Source organism: Nyctereutes procyonoides, unplaced genomic scaffold (assembly GCF_905146905.1).
Source record: "Nyctereutes procyonoides isolate TBG_1078 unplaced genomic scaffold, NYPRO_anot_genome, whole genome shotgun sequence".
Classification (NCBI taxonomy): Eukaryota; Metazoa; Chordata; class Mammalia; order Carnivora; family Canidae; genus Nyctereutes; species Nyctereutes procyonoides.
The window spans coordinates 13,298,378-13,320,448 of NW_026575046.1; the positions used below are offsets into that span (position 1 = coordinate 13,298,378).

The window sequence follows — 22,071 nt, forward strand, 5'->3', positions numbered from 1 at the left end:
CAAGATTTCTTATACTTTCTGGAATTAAATGTGTGACTTTGGCTTACTTCCTTCGGATTTTACAAACCAGAGTTAAATACTGGGGATGGGGGTAAGGGCCATAAAATGGGCTTTTTCAGTATGGACATTTCACTTTAGTACAAGAAACATTTGGGCGGCCCCGGGTGGCTCAGAGGTTTAGCGCCTGCCTTCGGCCCAGGGCGTGATCCCGGGGTCCTGGAATCGAGTCCTGCATCGGGCTCCCTGCAGGGAGCCTGCTTCTCCCTCTCCCTCTGCCTGTGTCTCTGCCTCTCTCTCCGTGTCTCTCATAAATAAATAAAATCTTAAAAAAAAAAAGAAATATTTGTGGAACACGTGCAAAGCTCAGTGTTGCTCCTTCCTGTTTCATTCGCGCCCTCATCCACTCACGGGTGAGACTCCATCGGCAGAGCACCTCACTTTCAAGGGACCGGCTCAGGGCGAGGGCCGGTCCCTTTAAGGCCCTGGAAAGGGTTTCGGTGTTGGTTTCGGCGGCGAGGCCACGCCCCGTCACGTGTGCGCAGCCCCAAAGGGGCGGGGCCGGCGTCTCCGGGCTTCCGTCACTTCCGTTTCTCTGTCAGTTGCAAGCGAGCGAGCAGAAGGCAGTTCGGCCGCGAGAGTGGAGCGTGAGTGTGGCTCCCCGCCCCCACCCCTCCAACCCCGCCTGGCCACCCCGGCCCCCGCCCCCGCCTCGGGCCGCGAGCCGCCCGCGGCCTCTCCCCCGCCCGCAGGCCGCGGCCGCGCGAACGGCGGCGCCGCCGGGCCTCGCCCGCCTCCGTCGGCGACCCGCGCCCGGGCGCTGCAGGCCCCTCGGCGCCACACGCTGGCTCCGGGCTTGGCTCTGGCGCGGCGGCCGCGGGCGGCGGGGCGCGGCCGGGCGGGGGCGGGGAGCCGCGAGGACGGGGCCGGGACGACCCCCGGGACAATGCAGCGGCGGCGCGGACGCCGGGCCCCCCCCCCCCGAGGCCTGGCTGGGGCTCCCGGGCCGGCGCCCAGGGTGGGGGGGGGCGGCTGGGGGAGGGCGAGGGCGGCCCCGTCGGAGCGGGGCTGAGGGGGCGGGGGGAGGGCGGCCGGCGCGCGGGGGAGCTCACGCTTCGAGAGGAGAAAATGGCGCTTGGTGCAAGTCCCTCCCCTTCCACACGGTCTCCTCCGCACTTGGCCGCCTCCCACGCCCCCTGCGACCGGCCTGCCTCCCCCTCCTCAGCCGCCGCGGCCCGGCGTTCCGGCGGCGTCCTCGCGCGCGCCCCCCTCGCGGCCGTGGGGCCCCGCACGCTCGCCTGGCCCCAGTCAGTCCCGGTTGATTCTCACCTCGGCTTTTCCAATCCTCCCTCCACGCCATTCCTCAAAGACCGAAGATCCTACCCCCCCCCCACCCCGTGGCGTTTTTGTATATTATTCTACGCTTTAGCATTGTAGTATCACCTGCCTGAATTACTGGCCTTCCTCCTCTTTCTTTTGAAGGGTGAAGATTCATGCAGTAAACGTGGAAATGTATCTTGTCCAGAGTTCAGAGTGGCTTCAGTTAGCATTACCTCCTCCTCCTCCTCCTTTTTTTTAATGTTTTGTTTTGGTTTTGGTTTTTGTTGAATGGCCTTCTAATTTGGGTTAATTACGAGGTCGTTCTTTGAAATGATCTTAGGCTGCCCTCCCCCCCTCCCTCCCCCCCCCCCGCCTCGCCCGCAGCTTTTATTAATAGACCGTATAGTTATGCTTGACTGTTTCAAAGTGAAAAAATAAAGGTTATGTCTAATTTAATTACCTTTTAAAAAAATGATTGTTGACGTTATTAGCTACTAGCGTAGAGAAACCTGAATTGCTTTTGGAGTTCCGGTTGTAAAATGGAGCAGTAGCAGCCATAGGATATAAAATGTGGTTCTGAACGCTGCTGGTTCACCCCCCCCCCCCCCGAATTTACTGTTCTCATCAAGAAATTACCAGTTAAAATCAGCATGGCTGGTTGAGCATGTTTGAGCTTTTTGAAATTAGTGGCTAGGATCGGGATGGATGGCCCACTTCTTTTACCTTGACCTCCTCTTGTGGAACACATTTAGCGTTGGTGCCAAGGCTAGTTTAATCTGGAGAGCTGGATTCCTTAGTATTCTTTGAGGAGAAAATGAAGTTTTTTTTCTTTTTTTTCCCCTTTTATTCAACATTTACAGACTGTGTGCTGCATATATGGGGCCCTTTAGGGAGTACAAAAACTAATAGGACTCAGTCTTTTTGGAGATGGAGACAGCCTAAGATACTTTGATAATTCAGACTCACCTGGTATTATAAAGTGCCTTGAAAAGAGTGTCTTGGAATGCTCTGAAATTTGGGCTTTAGCTTTTTTTTTTTTTTTAAAGTCTGCAAACGTAGATATGCACAGGACTCTGTCCTGCTGTGCTCAGGCACCCAGTAAAAGTCTACTGGAAAGCAGGATACTGGGTTATGTACTATGTACCTCTGGGGGAGCTAGGGTCACAGTATGAATTTGAAAAAAGATTTTGCCCCTCCCCTAAGCAGATTCTTCAAAATTTAGTTATATTTCAGAGTGGAACATCAGTGTGAAATGTAATGAACTGTAAAAAATTATGTACAGCCGTGTGAACTCTGAATTAGTGCTTATTTTGATGGCATGGTCGAAAAGCCAAGGAAAATTAAGAACTTAAACAAAATATGAAAAAATAGGATTATACGGGCAAATGAATTACATCTGTACAGTGCAGCTGTTCCTGTGTTCTCTGAATGTTGAGGTCAGTTCATGCAATGAATAATGCTGTTAGGTCTCATCAGTGAGAAATAGAAAGCAGTGCTGAGAATTTTCCTATTCCTGGTTTTAACAGAGATTGCTGTCAGCTGCCTTGTAATTTATCTTACTCATAAATCTCTAATTCTTCTAAAATAAAGTATAAAAAGACCCAATGGGGTTTGAGAAAGGGGTGTAGGAGTGTGAGATGTGTATGACATTGAATTCTTTCTCTTTGCGGGATTCTCCTGGCTAGTTCTGGGTGTTCTTTTCAATTGGAAGAGTATAGACTAAGAGTTTTAGCATTGTGCTTAGCATAACAACTCCAGTACCACAAAATGGTAGAACCATGGAACTTCCTGAATTTATGCTTCGGAAGGAGTTAAGTCGAAGGTAATAGAACAATTTGTAAATTATTGTGTATAATGTATTTTTCTTTCAGAATGCCTAAATCAAAGGAACTTGTTTCTTCAAGCTCTTCTGGCAGCGATTCTGACAGTGAGGTTGACAAAAAGGTGACTATTAATGCAAGTCATTTCTCTGATACTTCATTCAGCAGTATTTCTCGCATTCAGGTCTGAAGGACAGTAAGGCGTATGGTAATGGTAATGGGAGAGCCTAGATGGGGGTTTCTGAAAGTGCACATGGCTCCTGGACCACTTGATCAAGGTGCCTAGGGTACTTGGATGAGCAGGCTCCTGGCCCCTACGCCTGACTTGAGCAAATCTTTAGACTTAAAGGAGTGTCACATCGAGGACTTCTAGGAACCCTAAAGCTATAGAATCACCACCTTATTCCCTAAGGGGAGTAGCATTAGAATTAGGCCAGAGCCTCTGCCTTTATTCAGAAATTTGCCTAATCTCTAGGTATCGTGTTGTACCTGCAGAAGTCCATTTTGACTGCCTTCTCAGCCACTGATCTTTATCCAGCCCACTAGGATTACTTAAAATGTACCATGCTTACATTTTAGGTTAGATTATTATTTACTCTGGTCCTCTCCTTTTAGTTACATCAAGACCCAGCAAAGCTAACATGAAATTACTCATTTTGACAGCGGGCTTTTTTAACATGAGATGACAACTCTGCTGAAAGTGTTGTATTCCGCCTAACTGAGCAACTCACACTGTAGTCAGAGCTTCCTTCAATGCGGAATTGTTTTTTATTTCCTAGGAGCTTGCATAATGATGTCTCAAGTTCATTTGGCAGTTTTAAGTGAGCTTATGGGAAACTCTTGGAGAAGATGGACCTTTAGGGAAATACAGAATATTAACCTAAAGGTTGGAATAAGACCTCAAAGAGCATACATAGCTATACTCCAGAAAAAAAATATCTTACTAGTTTTTTTTATATTTGCACTAAGTATGGCTTTTGAATATTCATTTAATAAATTTTTACTGAGCTCTTATGTGCCAGTCCATAGAGAATATACAGGCCCTGATGTAAAGAAAAATCACTTTCTGCTTTATTGAGCTAATTTTTGCTGTTTGTCCAGAATATTACTATTAATCCTATAAACACATTAAATACATTCATTTTTTTCAGTTTATATACATGTGTATATTTTACCTACTTCCATCTAATTTAGTAATATACTAACATTGGTTTTTACTTGCCATTAGGGAACAGGACTGCCCTCTGCTGTTTAGGTTTGGAACTCTGCTGGTTTTCATTGGCTGTTAGGTTGTATTAAGAATGAGGCTATATAAAGTTTTTACAATGCTGCTTTATTTAAAACATTGTTTTGATTTTGAATGCTAATCTAGCATATTGCTGTCCACTAACAGTGAAATTTTCTTTTTTTTTTTTTTTTGTGATAAGGGAGTTCTTGAGTTGTTGACTTCTAATGCCCAGTAGTAAATAGCATTCTTAGCTTAGCATATTCCTAAGTTTTCAAAGTCAATTTAAGTCCCTTTTGAAATAGGCAGGGCGTAAATAACATCCTAGATTAGAGTTAGTTGGTTATGTTTTTTTCTAATTAATACATATCTTTTATAAGAAACAAGTTGCTAACTTTAGTAGACTTACGGCTTCCAAAAGCTTATTCAAAAGCAGCAGGCCTTCATTTCTATCTTTTTTACCCCCTTCCAAGGAATCATATGTGGGATACTGGTCTAGAAAAGAATTGTTTCTCTGGTTATTACTGTGATGCCTGAAGTGGTTTTTTTTGGCTTCTGAGAACATATTTTGAAAACAGTTAGATCTTAGCTCCATAGTTATATCGTCAAGTGAAACTTGCCTGTGTATATATTTATGGTTTTCTTTCTTCATAAATGCAGTCCTTTGATCTTTTAAGTCTTAAAAAGTAATGAAATGTTGAACCTGAGATGTGTCTTATGTGTGCACATTTTAACCATTATGCTTGTTTTTCTTTCAAGTTAAAGAGGAAAAAGCAAGTTACGCCAGAGAAACCTGTGAAGAAGCAAAAGACTGGTGAAACTTCAAGAGCCCTGTCATCCTCTAAGCAGAGCAGCAGCAGCAGAGATGATAACATGTTTCAGGTAATTTCCTTAGATCCAGAGGAATTGATCTGACAGATGTTAAAAGTAATCTAACATGTATCATATTAAGGATATTCATTGAAATATACAAACAAGTTCATAGAAATAATTTATAAGATGCTAGATTATTGTTAAAGTCTAGAAGCCTGTAGTTTGGCTAAGTGTAAAACAATTTAAAAGTTACATCCAGGGATCCCTGGGTGGCGCAGCGGTTTGGTGCCTGCCTTTGGCCCAGGGCGCGATCCTGGAGACCCGGGATGGAATCCCACGTTGGGCTCCCGGTGCATGGAGCCTGCTTCTCCCTCTGCCTGTGTCTCTGCCTCTCTCTCTCTGTATGACTATTGTAAAAAAAAAAAAAAAAAAAAAAAAAAGTTACATCCAAAAAGATTGATAACTGCACATTTATTAGGAAGCAGTTTGGAGGAGGTAGGTCTAGTATTGGGCTGTGCGATATGGATGGGATATTACTGGAGAAGCAGCACCAATTTGACCTACATAGTTTGGGCTTGATAAGAAGAGGTGATGGGCACCTGGGTGACTCAGTAGGTTAAGCGTTAGACTCTTGATTTCTGCTCAGGGTTCTGGGATGGAGCCTGTGTTGGGCTCTGCCCTCAGCAGAGGTGCTTGCTTGAGATTCTCTCTCTCCTCCTCTCTCTGCCCCTCCCCCCACTCATGCTTGCTCATGCTCTAAAATAAACCTTAAAAAGAAAACAAAAACAAAAAACAGGAGAGGCAAATGGATTTACTGAAATTGGCCCTCTGTATATTATGGGGAATAAAATAAGATTGAAAATCTAGGTAAAGCAAGGGAAATGTTTCGGGGGGGGGGGGACAAATATTAGTTGAAGCCAAAATGTTGGACAGATTGAAGCAGCAAACATTTGACTTGTATACATGTATGCATATATGTACACACATGTATGTATTTATAAAACACATAATTATATTATTTCATAATACATATTTTAAACTACATATTTTTAACTTTCTGATGGCCTTGAAAAATAATGCCAGGATTGAGGTTAAATACATATTTTTATACATATTTTTAACTTCCTGATGGCCTTGAAAGATAATGCAGGATTAAGGTTAGAATGGGAAAATAGGGGTGTCTGGGTCACTCAGTTAGTTAAGGGTGTGCCTTTGTCCAAGGGCCTCAGGGTTGGCCCTGGGATCGAGCCAGTCAGGCTTCCAGGAGGAGTCTGCTTTTCCCTTTTCTCTCCCCCTGCTTTTTTTTTTCTCCTTGTCTCTCAAATAAGTAAAATCTTTTTTAAAAAAAAGGATTGGGAAAATAGAAGTTGGATATTTTTACTTGCTTTTGCTTAGTTCTGTGTGTGGATAAGGAAAACACATAATGGCTATATATAATACGATGGAACACAGAATATGCTTGTAAGACAGATTTCAGGTACACTGATCCCATGATAAATGGTAACTAAACTGATACTGTAATTTTCTTGACTAGTAATCATTTCACTATGACTATATCAAGTCATGTATTTCTTTGTCAAAAAATATTAAAAGTATAGACAAAATGCAGATGAATTCTTTAGTTATGGGTAGAATAGGGGAGGAGACTAATTTGGTAGAGAACATCAGTCACTGTATATAAGGAAGAATTATGAAAGGGCCCTCATTTCTTTGAGTTGATAATAAGTTGAATGATTACTGTATTTCATCAGACCTTGCTGAATTCTGGGTGTGTAGTGATGAACCAAGTAGATGTGGTCTCTGGTCCCATGGAATTTATGAGGATAAATATTATAGTCATAAAACACATAATTTAAGTTATGATAGGGGCTGAGAAGTAAAAAGGCAGATTGTTTTAACAGAGAAGTTGCTCTAGGAATCTCTTTCTAAAGAAGTGATACTTGAAGCTTAAGGCATAAAGGAGGAGCCAGTCACACGAAGAGGGAATCCTTTTCAGAGTAGAGAGACTTGTGCAAATATTTTGTGGCTGGAGCTTGGGAATTCTGGTTGAGTGTAGATCTAGTTGGTAAGGAGGTTGAGGGGAAGGTCTTGTGCCATTTTCCTGTTGGAAGGTCATTTTTAAGAGTTTGAGTTTTATTCTAAGTGCTGTGGGAAGCTCTCTTAAGGGGCAGAATGAAATGTGATATCTGTAAGAGGCTGTCCCTTCCTTTCATAGACTCTGTTATGTAGAATGAAGTGCTGTGTTGGAATATTTTAACTTAATATGTGCCATGGAGGTAAAAACTTTCAGGTACCTGGGCAACTATCTTGGGCTTTTCTCTGATCTGTTCTTGTTCACCATACACCTACCTTTGCCTGTGTAATAAGAGTATCTGTGTCATTTTAATGGGTTTTATCTTGTACATTGAAGAAACCAGGACCCACATTTAGAGATTGTATTCTGTTAGAACAGCTTGGGGAAAACCAGATCTATTATTATTATTTTTTTTAATTTTTATTTATTTATGATAGTCACAGAGAGAGAGGCAGAGACACAGGCAGAGGGAGAAGCAGGCTCCATGCACCGGGAGCCCGACGTGGGATTCGATCCCGGGTCTCCAGGATCGCGCCCTGGGCCAAAGGCAGGCGCTAAACCGCTGCGCCACCCAGGGATCCCCAGATCTATTTTTAGGGGATGGTTATTTCACCAAATAAAGTGAGTTCAATTTTAAAATCTTACTTGGAAAGCTTCTTGAACATCATACAACTACGAGGCTCCTCACCCATTTGAAAGTGCCTCTAGGAGGAACCAGGTATTTTATTTTTAAAGTGACTTTTCAGAGATCTTAGTAGTGATAGGCATTCTAAGAGATATATATATATTTTTTTCCTAAGAGATAATCTTTAGTTTGTTGCCATTGTAGCTTTTTCCTTGTAATGGTATTTTGGCTACAGAAAAATAGCTGGGTAGTAATACTTAATTTTAATTGGTTTAAGAGCATGTTAGAATACATTGGTTGTATAATATAAAACAAGGGCTTCATTTTCATTTGTAATAATGGTTTGATAATTTTATTAGCCAGGTGAAGGGTGAGGTTTTGGAAGGAAAAATTAAACTCGTGTTTTGTAAAGGGGTGTGTGTGTTTATAAATAGAACTATGTGTTTTGTTTTTGTTTTTTGTTTTTTTTTTTACACCAAGAAAGGGCCTTGAAGACCGCTCACCAAATGGAACTTGTTAAGACATTGCTAGCATCTGTCAGAACTCAAGTCTCAGTTATACTTTATGTCAAAAACAAATAGATCTAAAATCTAAATTAGAACTGTTTGGCTAGGGATCCCTGGGTGGCACAGCGGTTTGGCGCCTGCCTTTGGCCCAGGGCGTGATCCTGGAGACCCCGGATCGAATCCCACGTCGGGCTCCCGGTGCATGGAGCCTGCTTCTCCCTCTGCCTGTGTCTCTGCCTCTCTCTCTCTCTCTCTCTCTCTCTCTCTCTCTGACTATCATAAATAAATAAAAATTTAAAAAAAAACTGGCTATTAGTAACTCTAAGACAAGATTTTTTTTTTAACCTCCATATCCATCACTTGAGAAATAATCGTCTGGTAAGCAGCGTACATAAACATAAGCAGCTCTTTAAATGTAATACTTGAAGAGAATTGTACCCAAGGGAAGTCATTGCACTGATCATTCAAACTCCAGAATGATTTGGGCAGAATCTTGACTAGAGAGGAAATACTACTAGATGCTTGGCTTGTGTCTGGTTCCTTCAGCTCTGAATTTAAGAACTTGGTTTCACAGAGACGTCATCTCCTTGAGGTAGGACTTACGTGATCTTAAAGACAGTCCAGAGACCTATTTGTAAAGATTTAGAACCTGTGTCCTAAAAGATTAGAATGTTAGAATGGTTGAGACAGGGGACTTGGATCTGTATGTTTCTTCAAAGGTAAACAAGGGTAAGTAATACTACCCTAGTTGATTTAATTATTTAAGGATAAACCTGATCCTTTAAAATTCTGTCATTACAGAGACAATTTTTTTTTTTTAAGATTTTATTTATTTATTCATGAGAGACACATAGAGAAGCAGAGACGCAGGCACAGGGAGAAGCAGGCTCCATGCAGGGAGCCTGACTTGGGACTCGATTCCAGGTCTCCAGGATCACGCCCTGGGCTGAAGGCGGCGCTAAACCGCTGAGCTACCGGGGCTGCCCAGGACAATTTTTTAAAAAAAGATTTTATTTATTGGACAGAGAGCAAGTGCACGCACACAAGTTGGGAGTGGGAAAGGGAGCCCGATGTGAAACTCGACCCCAGGACCTTAGGATCATGACCTGAGCCTAGGGAAGACACTTACTGACTGAGCTACTCAGGAACCCCAACAGAGACCATTCTTAAGCTGGTGTGGTGTTGAGGGTTCAGATATGTATTCTAGGAACTCATGAAATTATTTTCTTCTTTGAATTTTTTTTTCGTATATGAAAGAATTATTCATAACTTTCATCAGATCTCTAAAGGAGAAGTTAATCAAAAAAAATTAAGAATCAGTGTTCAATAAAATGTACATGCTTTTTTTCCCCCTTGTTAAATTCCACATTATATGCATGTAAGATTATATGCATTCTGTCATCTGATTTTATTATTTCCTCTCCTAACACAATTGTAGAGATATTTATGATTTTCTTTTTTTAAAGAGTTTATTTATTCATGAGAGACACAGGCAGAGGGAGAAGCAGGCTTCATGCAGGGAGCCTGATGCTGGGACCCTGGGATCACGCCTGAAGGCAGACCCCCAACTGCTGGGCCACGCAGCCATCCCTCTTTATTTATCTTGTGTATATATTATTCCTTCTCTTGTTTCTTTTTTTTTTTTCTTTTGGTGGCGGGAAGGGAGTTGGTGACTGTCAGCTTCATTCATGTCTCCTCAAGGGAGTGATGACTGTTGGGCAAGTTCCTTTCTTTTTTTTTTTTTTATTTATGATAGTCACACAGAAAGAGAGAGAGAGAGAGGCAGAGACATAGGCAGAGGGAGAAGCAGGCTCCATGCACCGGAGCCCGACGTGGGATTCGATCCTGGGTCTCCAGGATCGCGCCCTGGGCCAAAGGCGGGCGCCAAACCGCTGCGCCACCCAGGGATCCCCCTTTCTTTTATTAATAAACGTTATTGAGAGATAGTTTATATATATAATGAAATGTGCACATTAAGCATAATTTGGTGAGCTGTGGTAAATGAACACAGTTTTTTTTTTTTTTTTAAGATTTTATTTATTCATAGAGACACAGAGAGAGGGGGCCAGAGACACAGGCAGAGGGAGAAGCAGGCTCCATGCAGAGAGCCTGATGTGGGACTCGATCCAGGGTCTCCAGGATCACGCCCTGGGCTGCAGGCGGCGCTAAACCGCTGCGCCACCGGGGCTGCCCATGAACACACTCTTGTAACAAGGCTATATTATCCCAGAAAGTTCCCTCTTGCCTTCCCTTTGCAGGCATTCCCCCATCTGAGGTAACTACTGATCTGATTTTATCACTATAGATTTTTTTTTGCTTGTTCTAGAAGCTCGTATAAACAGAATCCTACGATTTGTATTGTTTTGGGCCTGGTTTTTGCTCAGCATAACATTTTGGGGCCAGTTCTTATTGTATCAGTAGTTCCATTTTATTGCTGAGTGGTATTCCAGTGTAGGATTATATAGCAGTTTGTTTATCCATTCACTTTGGATAGACCTTGGGCTATTAGGAATAAAGCTGATGGGAACATTCTTGTTCAAGTTTTGTGGATTTATTTTTTTCCTTGTTGGGTCAGTATCAGATGCATTTACTGGGCCATAGGCTAAGTGTATGTTTAGCTTTATAAGAAGCTGTCAAAACTCTTTTCTGTAGTAGCTGTACCATTTTATGTGCCCACCAGCAACATGTGAGATTCTAGTTGCTTCATATCCTCATTGGGTTTTGTCAGGGTTTAATGCTACTCCCTTAAGTTAATGGATGTGTAGTAGGAGCTTCTTATAGTTTACTTTGCATTTGTCTCCTGTCTTAATCTTTTTTGGAAGATTTTGTTCAAGTCTTTTTTGCCCATTAAAAAAATAGAGGTCATTTGATTTATTGAGTTGAAAGAGTTCTTAATGTATTTTAGATACAAGTTCTTTGTCAGCCATCAGTATAGTGGATATTTTCTTTAGGTCTATGGCTTGCCTGTTAATTTTCTTAGGCATTTTTAGGAAGTTTTAATTTTGATTAAATCAGTTTTTATCACTTTTCTTTTTTTGTTAATTCTTTTTTTAAGATTTTATTTATTCATGAGAGAGAGAGAGACAGAGACATAGGCAGAGGGAGAAGCAAGCTCCATGCAGGGAGCCTGACGTGGGACTCGATCCCGGGCTCTAGGATCATGCCCTGGGCCGAAGGTGGCTCTAAACCCGCTGAGCTACCTGGGCTACCCTGGGTAATGCTTTTTAATGACATTTCTCTACCTGCTCCGGAGGCCACAAATATTTTGCCAGTTTTTTTTTTTTTCCCTAGAATTTTTATAGTTTTAACTTTCATGTTTAGGTGTGTGATCCATGTAGAATTTAGTTTTTCTGTGTGTGGTGTGAAATAGAGGTTGAGCTCATTTCTGCCCCCACAGAGCTATCTATCCATGGTTCTATACCATTTGTTGAAAAGACATTGACTCATGTTGGATTTTAGTTTTTTGTTGTTGTTTTGGTTTTTAAAGGTTTTCATTTTATTCATTTATTCATTTATGAGAAAGGCAGAGACAGCAGGCAGAGGAAGAAGCAGTCTCCTTGTGGGAGCCTGATGCAGGACTCAATCCCAGGACCCTGGGATCACGACCTGAGCCAAGCGCAGATGCTCAACCACTGAGCCACCCAGGCGTCCCTCACGTTGGGTCTTTGTAATGAAAATCTGTAAATATGTAAAGTATGTGTCTATTTCTGATCTCTTTTATTCCATTGGCCTTGGATGTCTTTTACTTCAGTATCACAGTCATAATTACTGCACTTTTATAGTGAGTCTTGAAATCAGGTAGCAAAGGTTCTTTGACATTATTCTTCACCTTCAGGATGATTTTTGCTCTTCTTTGAATTTTGTATTTCTATACACATTATGGAATCAGGCTTGTCAAGTTTTATTGTAAACCTACTTGGGATTTTGATTGGGATTGGGTAAAGCTGAAGATCAATTTGGGAATAGGCAGGTTGGCTGTGCTGAGTCTTCCAGTTCATGAATATGGTGTCTCTGCATTTATTTAGATCTTCTTGAATTTCTGTTTTGTGAATTTCATTGTAGAGGTCTTGTTAAACTTATTCTTAAGTATTTTATATATATATTTTAAGGTCTATTTATTGAGAGAGTGTGCACATGCTGTGTGGGGGACCAAGGGAGGGGCAGAGGGAAAGAAGCAGACTTCCTGCTGAATGCAGAGCTCAGAGGAGCTCCATCCCATGATCCTGAAATTGGGACATGAGCTGAAACCAAGAATTTCAACTGATTGAGCCACCCAGGTACCCCAACTATTTTATGTTTTTTGATACTATCATAAATGTATTCTCTCTTCATTTTCCAGTTTACTGCCAGAAAAAATGTTATTATATAATTTAGTGTAAATATATGTGTATTGTATGTATAAGTCTCTAAACTTATACATACTCTGTATGGGCTCTAAAAAGGGCTTTTAGAGACTTATAACTTTCTGTGGTGGTGTTGATTTGTGAGTTTTAATCATCCTTTTCTTTTTCTTTATTGTTCGTATCCCACTATAATACTGAAAACAGGTAGTGAGCATAGACATTCATGCCTTGTTTTTGATCTTAGGGGCAAAGCATCCTTCTAACTCTCTCCTTCCTCTGATGCCATCCACTGTTGTGTAAACTCTGGAGCAAATATGTTACTGCTGTAGTTTTGCTGGTGTGGTATCAGAGAATGAAAAGCCATAGGGATAAACATGGTGCATATTCCTGTAAGGCCCCCTCTTTGGAGATGTTCATTAAAACTTTCTATGTTAAAATGAACACTGATACCCTGGGGATTAGTTACAAAATGCACAGTAAATTTTAGATTATAATAAGAGACTCAAATTTTGGTAGAGCACTATTAGTCTGTGTTTCCACATTTTCGCTTCCATCCAGCCCCACAGCTCTTCAGTGCTGCTGTTCTCTGAAACGTTAGCAAATTTTAGATTATCATTTTACTGATCTATACTTTTTTCTTACTTTGAATAGTTTCTTGTTTACTATATACATCAAAAACAAGGTATTTGGAAAGTGGTTAAGGACATTAAATTGTAAATTCACAAAGTTTTGGCTATGGATGGTCAGCCTTTTTTTTTAAAATTTCAACTTTATTTGGCTAATGTGTTCAATTCCAGTATCATGGTAGAAATGGCTGAAGAATAGCCTTCATGTGGTTCAGCTCAAGCACCCTTGGGAGGAAGAAAATGCCGCTTCTGTTAATCTGTAGCAAACAAAAATATTTATAATACACCTCGATGAAATCATGGGTAAAGGAGCTTCTGAGAAGTTTCTAGGGAGCAAGGGTAGAAATTAAAGTACCTAGCTATCCATTTTTTTAAAATTTTTATTTTATTTTTTAAAATTTATTTATGATAGTCACAGAGAGAGAGAGAGAGAGAGAGAGAGGCAGAGACACAGGCAGAGGGAGAAGCAGGCTCCATGCACCGGGAGCCTGATGTGGGATTCGATCCCAGGTCTCCAGGATCGTGCCCTGGGCCAAAGGCAGGCGCCAAACCGCTGAGCCACCCAGGGATCCCCTAGCTATCCATTTGTTGTGTGTTCATTGTATTGTTCTATGTTCTTTAAAATAGTTGAATAGTTGTTTGTAGTAATTTGAGTAGTAAAATGCCATTAATATACTTACAACATGTTTGTCTCTTTAAAAGAAAGGTTTGTTTTCAATCTTGAGTTTTATTCTTTTTCTAGTGAGATTTTAATGTTTTAAGTCTATTTTCATATTTTATTTTTTTTAAGGATTTTTTTTAATTTATTTATGATAGACATATATATAGAGATATAGAGAGAGGCAGAGACACAGGCAGAGGGAGAAGCAGCTCCATGCCAGGACCCCGACGCAGGACTCTATCCCAGGACTCCAGGATCGCGCCCTGGGTCAAAGGCAGGCGCGAAACCACTGAGCCACCCAGGGATCCCCTATTTTCATATTTTAGATTCTCAGGAATACAAGCCTTGCAGAAGAGAGTAGTGGCGGTATTTTTTCTGCCTCTGTGCTTTTTTTTTTTTTTTTTTTTTTTTTTGTCCTTAGCTCAAGAACCTACAAAGGCTCCAGAGTTCTCTTCCTGGTTTTTCAAGTCCTCTTCAGTATAGCTCCATCTGTTCAACCTGTCTTGAGTCTCAGCAGTGTTGTATCTTTCTGTTAGTCCCTTCTATGCCTTTGTCATTTTTTTCTTTTACTTAATGAGCTGTCATGTTCAAGGTTACCTAAGGTCTCTGTCACTTGCTCAAGGTTACCTAAGGTCTCTGTCACTTGCTCAAGCCCACTCCGAACTGTTACTTGACTTAATCAGTATCACTTTATTTACTAGGGTTTCAATACATTTTAATATATATATTCAGGTAGCTGGTGGCCTTACTAGCTAGAGGGCTTTACTACAGAGTGGGTTTACTGTAAAAACCAAAATGAAACAATGTGTACAGTTCAGTGCTTAGCTACCTAAGATACTTCTACATTTCTTAGTTACTAAATCAGCATTATAAATCACAATGAACAATTTCACTATGATAATTGTTTTGTTCCTATTTAATTTATCCATTAAAACAGTTTACTGGGAACCCAGTATTGATAGGCACTGGGGGGGGGGCGGTGCAAAGAAGACTGTATAAAAATTAAGCCATTAAAACTGACAATAAGATCACTGGTGGCTTTAGGCAGTGGGAGTTCAATGATTAAAAACAGTATTTTTTTCCTTTTAAAATTTAGCAATAAAAGGAAGAAGGAAACATGGAGAAAGTTATAAAACGGAGCAGTATAGAGAAATGCTTTATTGAAAAAGGAGAATGAGCATGTTAGCAAATGGTAGATAAGAATTTCTCCAATGGAAAGAGAATTCATATGCAAGAAATGGCATAGGGAAAGTAAAGAAATTTTAAGAACTGATCATGATGTGAGTACAGAGAAGAGAGATTTGAAGGCACTTACCCATACGCATTGGACTTCATTTTCTCCATAAAGCATGGGGCATACCCTGGAAGTAGGGGTATGAAACTTACGTGAGGGTAGAAAACTAAAGGAAAATGAACCAGATCTAGCTGGGATAAGGAAAAGCAGTCTAAGAGGACATAGGCAAGATGGATGCCAAATAAAATTTACTGATCAGCACAGCTGTGGTCTACAGTAATATTTGGTATCCCAATAAAAAGGATTATTTAATAATCAATGGACCCAGTTGGAAGAGAAAGGAGCAGGTTAAATCCAGAATCTTTACATGTTAATGTGTTCCAAGCACAAATATCACAGCCAGTTTTTAGTTAGAATTAAAGAATAGTCTTAGAATGAGTTAAAAGTTATGATCAGAAAGTATGATTTCTTAGTTGAGGTGTTAGTATATTACAGTAGCGTACGATATCCTGGAAAGTGCTTCCAGACATTTTGTTGAGTAAAGCCTTTTCCTTCCCTGTGAAATTTGTAGTTGTTAAACACAATATAAGGTTTGTGAAAAATGGTTTTCTATGGATAGTTTTAAGTTCTTAATTTGCGACTGGGTGAAGTATTAAAGATGTTATTTGAAATGAATGTCTAAAAGGAAAAGCTTTCTCGTGTTCTGTTGGCTGGGTATCTGGATTCTTAGAATGGTATATAGCTAGTGGGGCCTGGATTCCTTGTGGTTGTAGTTGGTACTGCAAAAGTTTATTACTTCCTAAAGATTTTTATTGTAAAAAAGACGACATAAAATTTACTATCTTAACCATTTTTAAGCATACAATAATAGTGTTACATATGTTCATATTACTGTGAAACAGATCTCCAGAACTCTTTCCATCTAGCAATACTTAAATAACTCCCCTTACCTCCTCCCCTGGCCCCTGATAACCACCTTTCTGCTTTCTGTCTCTGAATCTGACTAGTCTAGGCTCTTTTGTATAGTGGAATCATACAATATGCATCTTTTAAAAAAAAGATTTATTTATTTTAGAGTGAGAGTTTGAGTGTGGCGGGGAGGGGCAGAGGGAGAATCTCAAGCAGACTCCCCACCCAGTGTGGAGCCTTATATGGGACTCCATCTCATGACCCTCATGACCTGAGCCGAAATCAAGAGTCGGATGCTCAACTGACTGAGCCACCCAAGTGCCCCAATATGCATTTTTTTGTGAGTGGTTTATTTCACTTAGCATAGGTCAGCAAAGTTATCCATGTGATGGCATTTTCTTTTTAAAGGCTGAATAATATTCCACGGCATGTATATATACCACATTTTGTTTATCCATTCATCTGACAATGGACATTTGGGCTGTTTCCATCTTTGGGCTGTTGTGAGTAATGCTGCTGTGAACATAGGTATATAAATAAATATCTTTTCAAGACTTTTCATTTCTTTGAGGTACATACCCAGAAGTGGGGTTGCTGGATCATTTTGAGATCATATATTCTATTTTTAATTTTTTGAAGAACCTCCATACTGTTTTTCATAGTATTGCTCTGTTTTACTAATGATTCCTTTAACGTGAATGTGATTGAAAGTATGAGATGTACTTTAATTCCATCTTTTTAAGAAAGGTTTCTTCTTAACAGTGACCTTTCCTTTGGTTGTAGTTTTGATACTGAGAATAGTAGTTATTTTCATGATTAAAAGTAGAAGGAATGTGCAGCAAGTTGTGAATATAAGTATGGACACCACTGTTGAAAATGAATACCTTGGGATGCCTGGGTGGCTCAGCGGCTGAGCGTCTACCTTCAGCTCAGGGTGTGATCCTGGTCCCCACCCACATGGGGCTCCCTGTAGGGGGCCTGTTTCTTCCTCTATGTCTCTGCCTCTCTTTCTGTGTGTCTCGTGAATGAATAAATAAAATCTTAAAAAAAATGAATACCTTTCCATGTTTTTATTTCTTTTGCAGATTGGGAAAATGAGGTACGTCAGTGTTCGGGACTTTAAAGGGAAAGTCCTAATTGATATTAGAGAATATTGGATGGATCCAGAAGGTGAAATGAAACCTGGAAGAAAAGGTGAGATTTAATTTCCTGAATTTGGTCCTAATATGAGGACTAAACTAAAAATAAAGTAACCTACCTTATTTGAAACAAATAATGTTGGCAGTGCATTTGGAGCATCCTCATTCAGTTCATGAGTAGTGGTAATCTTTTAGACATGTTATTTAACTTATTTTAGTGACATCTTAAATAGCTGTTGGAATACAACCCAGAAAAAATTATACCCCTAATATCACTTCATTTGGCTGCTAATTTGCTTGGATAGAACTTAAAAAAAAATTTACATGAGTTCTTGGGTAGACATTATCTGGGAAGTTGTAAAATTAGGAATCAAAAATTCTGGTTTACAGTGTTTCCTTTGGGTTCGTCTCCTGAAGGATATCCGTTGGGGGGGGGGTGGTGGTGGTGAGTATCCTTTTAGTGGATCTTTGTCCTTTTTCTGTTGTGCTTCACCCAGTCCCAGGCATATCCGCATCGTAGAAGCATACTTATCATATAGCTAGAGAATGCTTATGTGCTAACAAATTCATATATTTGGGTAGTTGGCTGTTACAGGTTGATCTTTAGCTAATAAAAAAATACCTCCTTATCATCTTCTACTCTGCCTGTTTGTCATATTGAAGGACCTCTTGTTTGCTTCATACAGATCTTAGGTTAATTGATCCTAACCTCTTTTCTTATTCAGGGCTACTGCTGGATTGCTCATTCAAGTCATTTCGTTGTGCCCTATGCCGGATTTCTTTTTGTTCCTGCAAATGTTTACTAAAACAATTTGATAGCTTTAAAGTCCTTCCAAAGTGTTGACCCACTATGTTCTTCTGCCTTCCTCTCAATTTCATGGTCTCCCAGCAGTTTTCTGAGAAATACAGTAATTCTTCCACTTCTGGTTTATTTCTCTGTTTAGTTTATTTCTCTGTATGGGTCAAGTATTAGAATATTAGAAGTTCCAAGTGCAAAGTACTTTCTCTTCACATTTTTACCTCTTAAATAGAAAAGACCTGTTATTAGCTGACATTTTAAATGTTTACTTTTGTGTCAGATGATACACTAGGCTTTTTATTCAGAGTAGCTCATTTATTGACTCACAACACCACTTTGAGGTGTAAATACCATTTTACTAGTGAGGAGACTGAGGCTCAGATAATATCTCCCCCCCCCCCCTTTTTTTAAGGTCATATAGTTAGTGATAAGGAGGCTGGTATTTGAACCCGGACAGCAGGACTTCAGAATGCATTTTTAACCACTGTGTACATTCTGAGAACTCCTGTATGGGTCACATCCCAGGAATTTTTCCAAAATGAATGCTTCTGGGAGAACTTAGCACAAAGTTGTTCACCTTGAATTCCTATAGAAATTTTGAGCAAATGTTGGAACCAATTAGATACAGAAATGGAGTGTCACATGCCAAATCTGGACCTGGCCACTTAGGCCTGCTTGGTTGCAAGCTTTTGTGAGTTACATCTTCAAATCATTTGTTCTCACAGGCTATAGTAAGTATTATGCAGGATACAATGTTGGAAATAAAAATGAAACATAAGACTGGTCTGCCACTCGGGTAATTGTGATGAATCTGTAACAGATTAAGATTTGACTCTCAGTATGGTACCATCGGCATTTGTCTATAAAAAAGTATTTTAGTTGGAAGTATGAAAATTGTCAAAGCTTAAATAGATTTCTGACTTTTAACTTTTAAAACTTTTTTTTAGGTATTTCTTTAAATCCTGAGCAATGGAGCCAGCTGAAGGAACAGATTTCTGACATTGATGATGCAGTAAGAAAACTGTAAAATCAGAGCCATATAAAACCTGTACTGTTCTAGTTGTTTTAATCTGTCTTTTTACATTGGCTTTTGTTTTCTAAACGTTGTTTTCCAAGCTATTGTATATTTGGATTGCAGAACAATTTGTAAGATTGAATACTTTTTTTTTATGTGCATTATTAAAAGTGTTCTGAGTGAAGCTAATTGTCAACTTGATTAAGGAGGATTGCTTTGTGCCCGCCACCTAGTGTAAAATAAAATCAAGTAATACAATCTTAACTGTTGTGGCCTTTTTTCAAAAGAATTGGTACTGTTTAAGGCCAAAAGTAACAGTTTATAGACCTGTTAGTTTCACCTTGGCTTTTACATTCAAAAGGATTTGTATTGCATTGAATTTATAAACTCTGACTTGTGAAAACCATAGTTGATCTATTTTCTTCCAGCCCAATGTCTAGACTTGTTGGTATTTCCAGTGATATTTCCCTTCCCCCCCCTTTTTTCTTTACATTGTTTTCCTTTAGTAACTTGTCATGTTCCGTTTTCATTTCACTTTTTGCTCTTTTTCTTGAATATATTATACTAATTTGGAAAGTCAGTGAAACTGTCAAAATGTTAGTTATCTCAATAAGGTACTTGTAATTAAAATATATGAGAACTACAATCACTAATTCTACTGTATTAAATATTAGGAGATATAGTTTGATAAACATGGCTTGTATGAAAACTGAGCAAGTAAGTGTATGTCGTTACCTGTAGTGTTCTGTGTAGTTACCTTATTGCTTAGTCTGCAGAGAATAATGACTTAGATGTCTGATTTGCTTTCACTTATTAAACTTGTTCACCATGGGATGATGTCTATAAAAAATCAGATACTGTTATATTAGATTAGGATTTAATAAAAATTGTGAAAGCTTACTGGCCTAACATTTTATTTTGTAACATTGAGTATGGATTATATATAGCCAGGTATATCACTGAGCTTTACTGTCATAGTAGGTCATGCGGTTAGTTTTTGGAAGAAAGAGTATATGGAACATATACTTCTGTTTTTTTTTGGCCTTTTCTTAGTAGACTTGATTCCTTTGCAGTTAGTCTACTGAACAGTAGTATTCTAGACTTAATGTTACGAAGTTTTAGCAGGCACTCTGAAATCATTTTCATTGAAGCATAGTGATAAGCAGATCCAGATTGAGGCACAGATTTCAGGGGCTTTGCAGCAATAAACATGGCATAGTGTGCCTTACGAGAATTTAAGGGAACTACAACTGAAATGAAAGAAAGTGGCAGTGAAGAAGAAGGAATTCTCTTCAAACTAAGTGAAACACATGATATTTTGATCACGTTTATAGAACACAATTCTAGATGGAATAGTTGAAAGGTTTAAAGACCTGTAAAAAAAAATTCTTGGTAACATTGTTTTTGGTAGCTAATCTTAAATGGTTTATTGCCATATCAGAGAGTTGCACTATTATACCAAGTTTGATTACTGCGTCTAAAACATTTTATAGTAGAATTGTCGAGGACTTGATTTCAAAACTAGTTGCCAGGATACACATAGTTACTACATTTTTTTTTTCTGGCAGCTATTCTGTTTTGAGTATGTTTTTACAGTTTTTAGATAATTTTTCTAGTGTTTTTAGCAGTAACCCTAATAGGTGCATAATTGGGGGAATCTCTCCTGGTATTTTAGCCTCCTTCAAATAATAGGTATCAAAAATGTTCAAAATGGTATTTTAGACAAACTATACTTGATTGAAAACTTTCCCCTTATTTGGGAACATATATATGTGTTCTGTTAACTTAATTGGATGGATTTTTAAAGTATTCCTTTACTACATATACAGAAAGGATATTAGAACTCAGAACTTTGATTTTGGTGTAGTTGAAGAGGAGAGAGGATGGGTAAATTTCCTAGGTATATATGAATTCAGGGTGTATGCACATTTTGAAGCAATCTGCTAATACAGGGATGGTGCTGAAATCTCTTACCTAGGCATTTTCTTAGCTGTATAGCATGTTATTAAAACCTTCATATAAGGAGTGCTTCCCTGACATATTTTGATAAGTTGACTGCTAAATTCATTTGAATCTATTACTGGATATGCAATATACAGAAATTTTTGTCCTTTTTTGGGTATAGGAAATGAAAAGGTTTAAAAGAAGAGACTGGTTAATTGTACTGAGAAGTTAGAGGACTGAGGTTTCCTGTTTAAACTTCCCTTCTTGGTAAGATTTCTTCCAGGAAGAAAACTTGTCATTTTAAGGCAGCGGTTTCTTACTTTGTAATGCCAGAATGAATTTAATTAATGCCAGCCCTGAGTGTACTTGTAGAAGAGTTTTCCTAATGGGGTTATCTTCTTTATCTTTTAAAGTATGAGTAGCTTTTGAGCAATTTCCAGTGCTGTTGGCATTTTACTTAAAGAACAACCACTAAAAAAGAAAAACTATAATTTGATTATTCTCTTTTGCTTTGCTTCATAACTGCTTTTGAAGACTACTCCTACCTCATTAGCTCGTCAAGTTACTGTGATGATGTACATATTTCTACTTAGGAAAAAAAGACTTAGGGGAAAAAAAAGTATGTACATCCTGGCTTGGCTGTTGAGGGGAGAGAGAACTGAGTGTTTCTTATGTGTTTCTGATTAGGGATGTCAGGAGAGCACTATAAAGTTTGAAATTTTTAAAAAGTGCTGGCTAATCTTTAGGTATCTCCTAAAATTCTTTGCTATTTACTTTTCATAGAAAGTAATCCAGTGAAACACTTAAATTTTTTTTTTAAGTGTTATTTTCCAGATAAAGTCTAAGGGTATAAACATTGGCTTAGTCACAAATATGTAATTCTGTAATCGTGGAATAACCTGTGTGCTTTGTTCGGTGCATCTTCCATGGAGATGTCAATGAATATAGTATTCCATCTGTGAATATTTTAAATGTTCAAATAAAAATCAGAAATGTGCCCTATGTGTCATCCCAGTTTCAC

At 39.4% G+C, this 22,071-nt stretch overlaps 1 protein-coding gene across 1 annotated transcript; it reads left to right on the plus strand.

Annotated features, from left to right (window-relative positions):
- Window positions 1–568: 568 nt before the first annotated feature.
- On the plus strand, window positions 569–22,047 carry SUB1 (SUB1 regulator of transcription). The gene is made up of 5 exons (XM_055325547.1): window positions 569–644; window positions 3,189–3,261; window positions 5,122–5,244; window positions 17,239–17,347; window positions 19,039–22,047. Exons 2-5 carry the CDS (start codon window positions 3,190–3,192, stop codon window positions 19,116–19,118), a joined length of 384 nt encoding a protein of 127 aa, XP_055181522.1. The 5' UTR covers window positions 569–644; window position 3,189; the 3' UTR covers window positions 19,119–22,047.
- The last annotated feature ends 24 nt before the right edge of the window (window positions 22,048–22,071 follow it).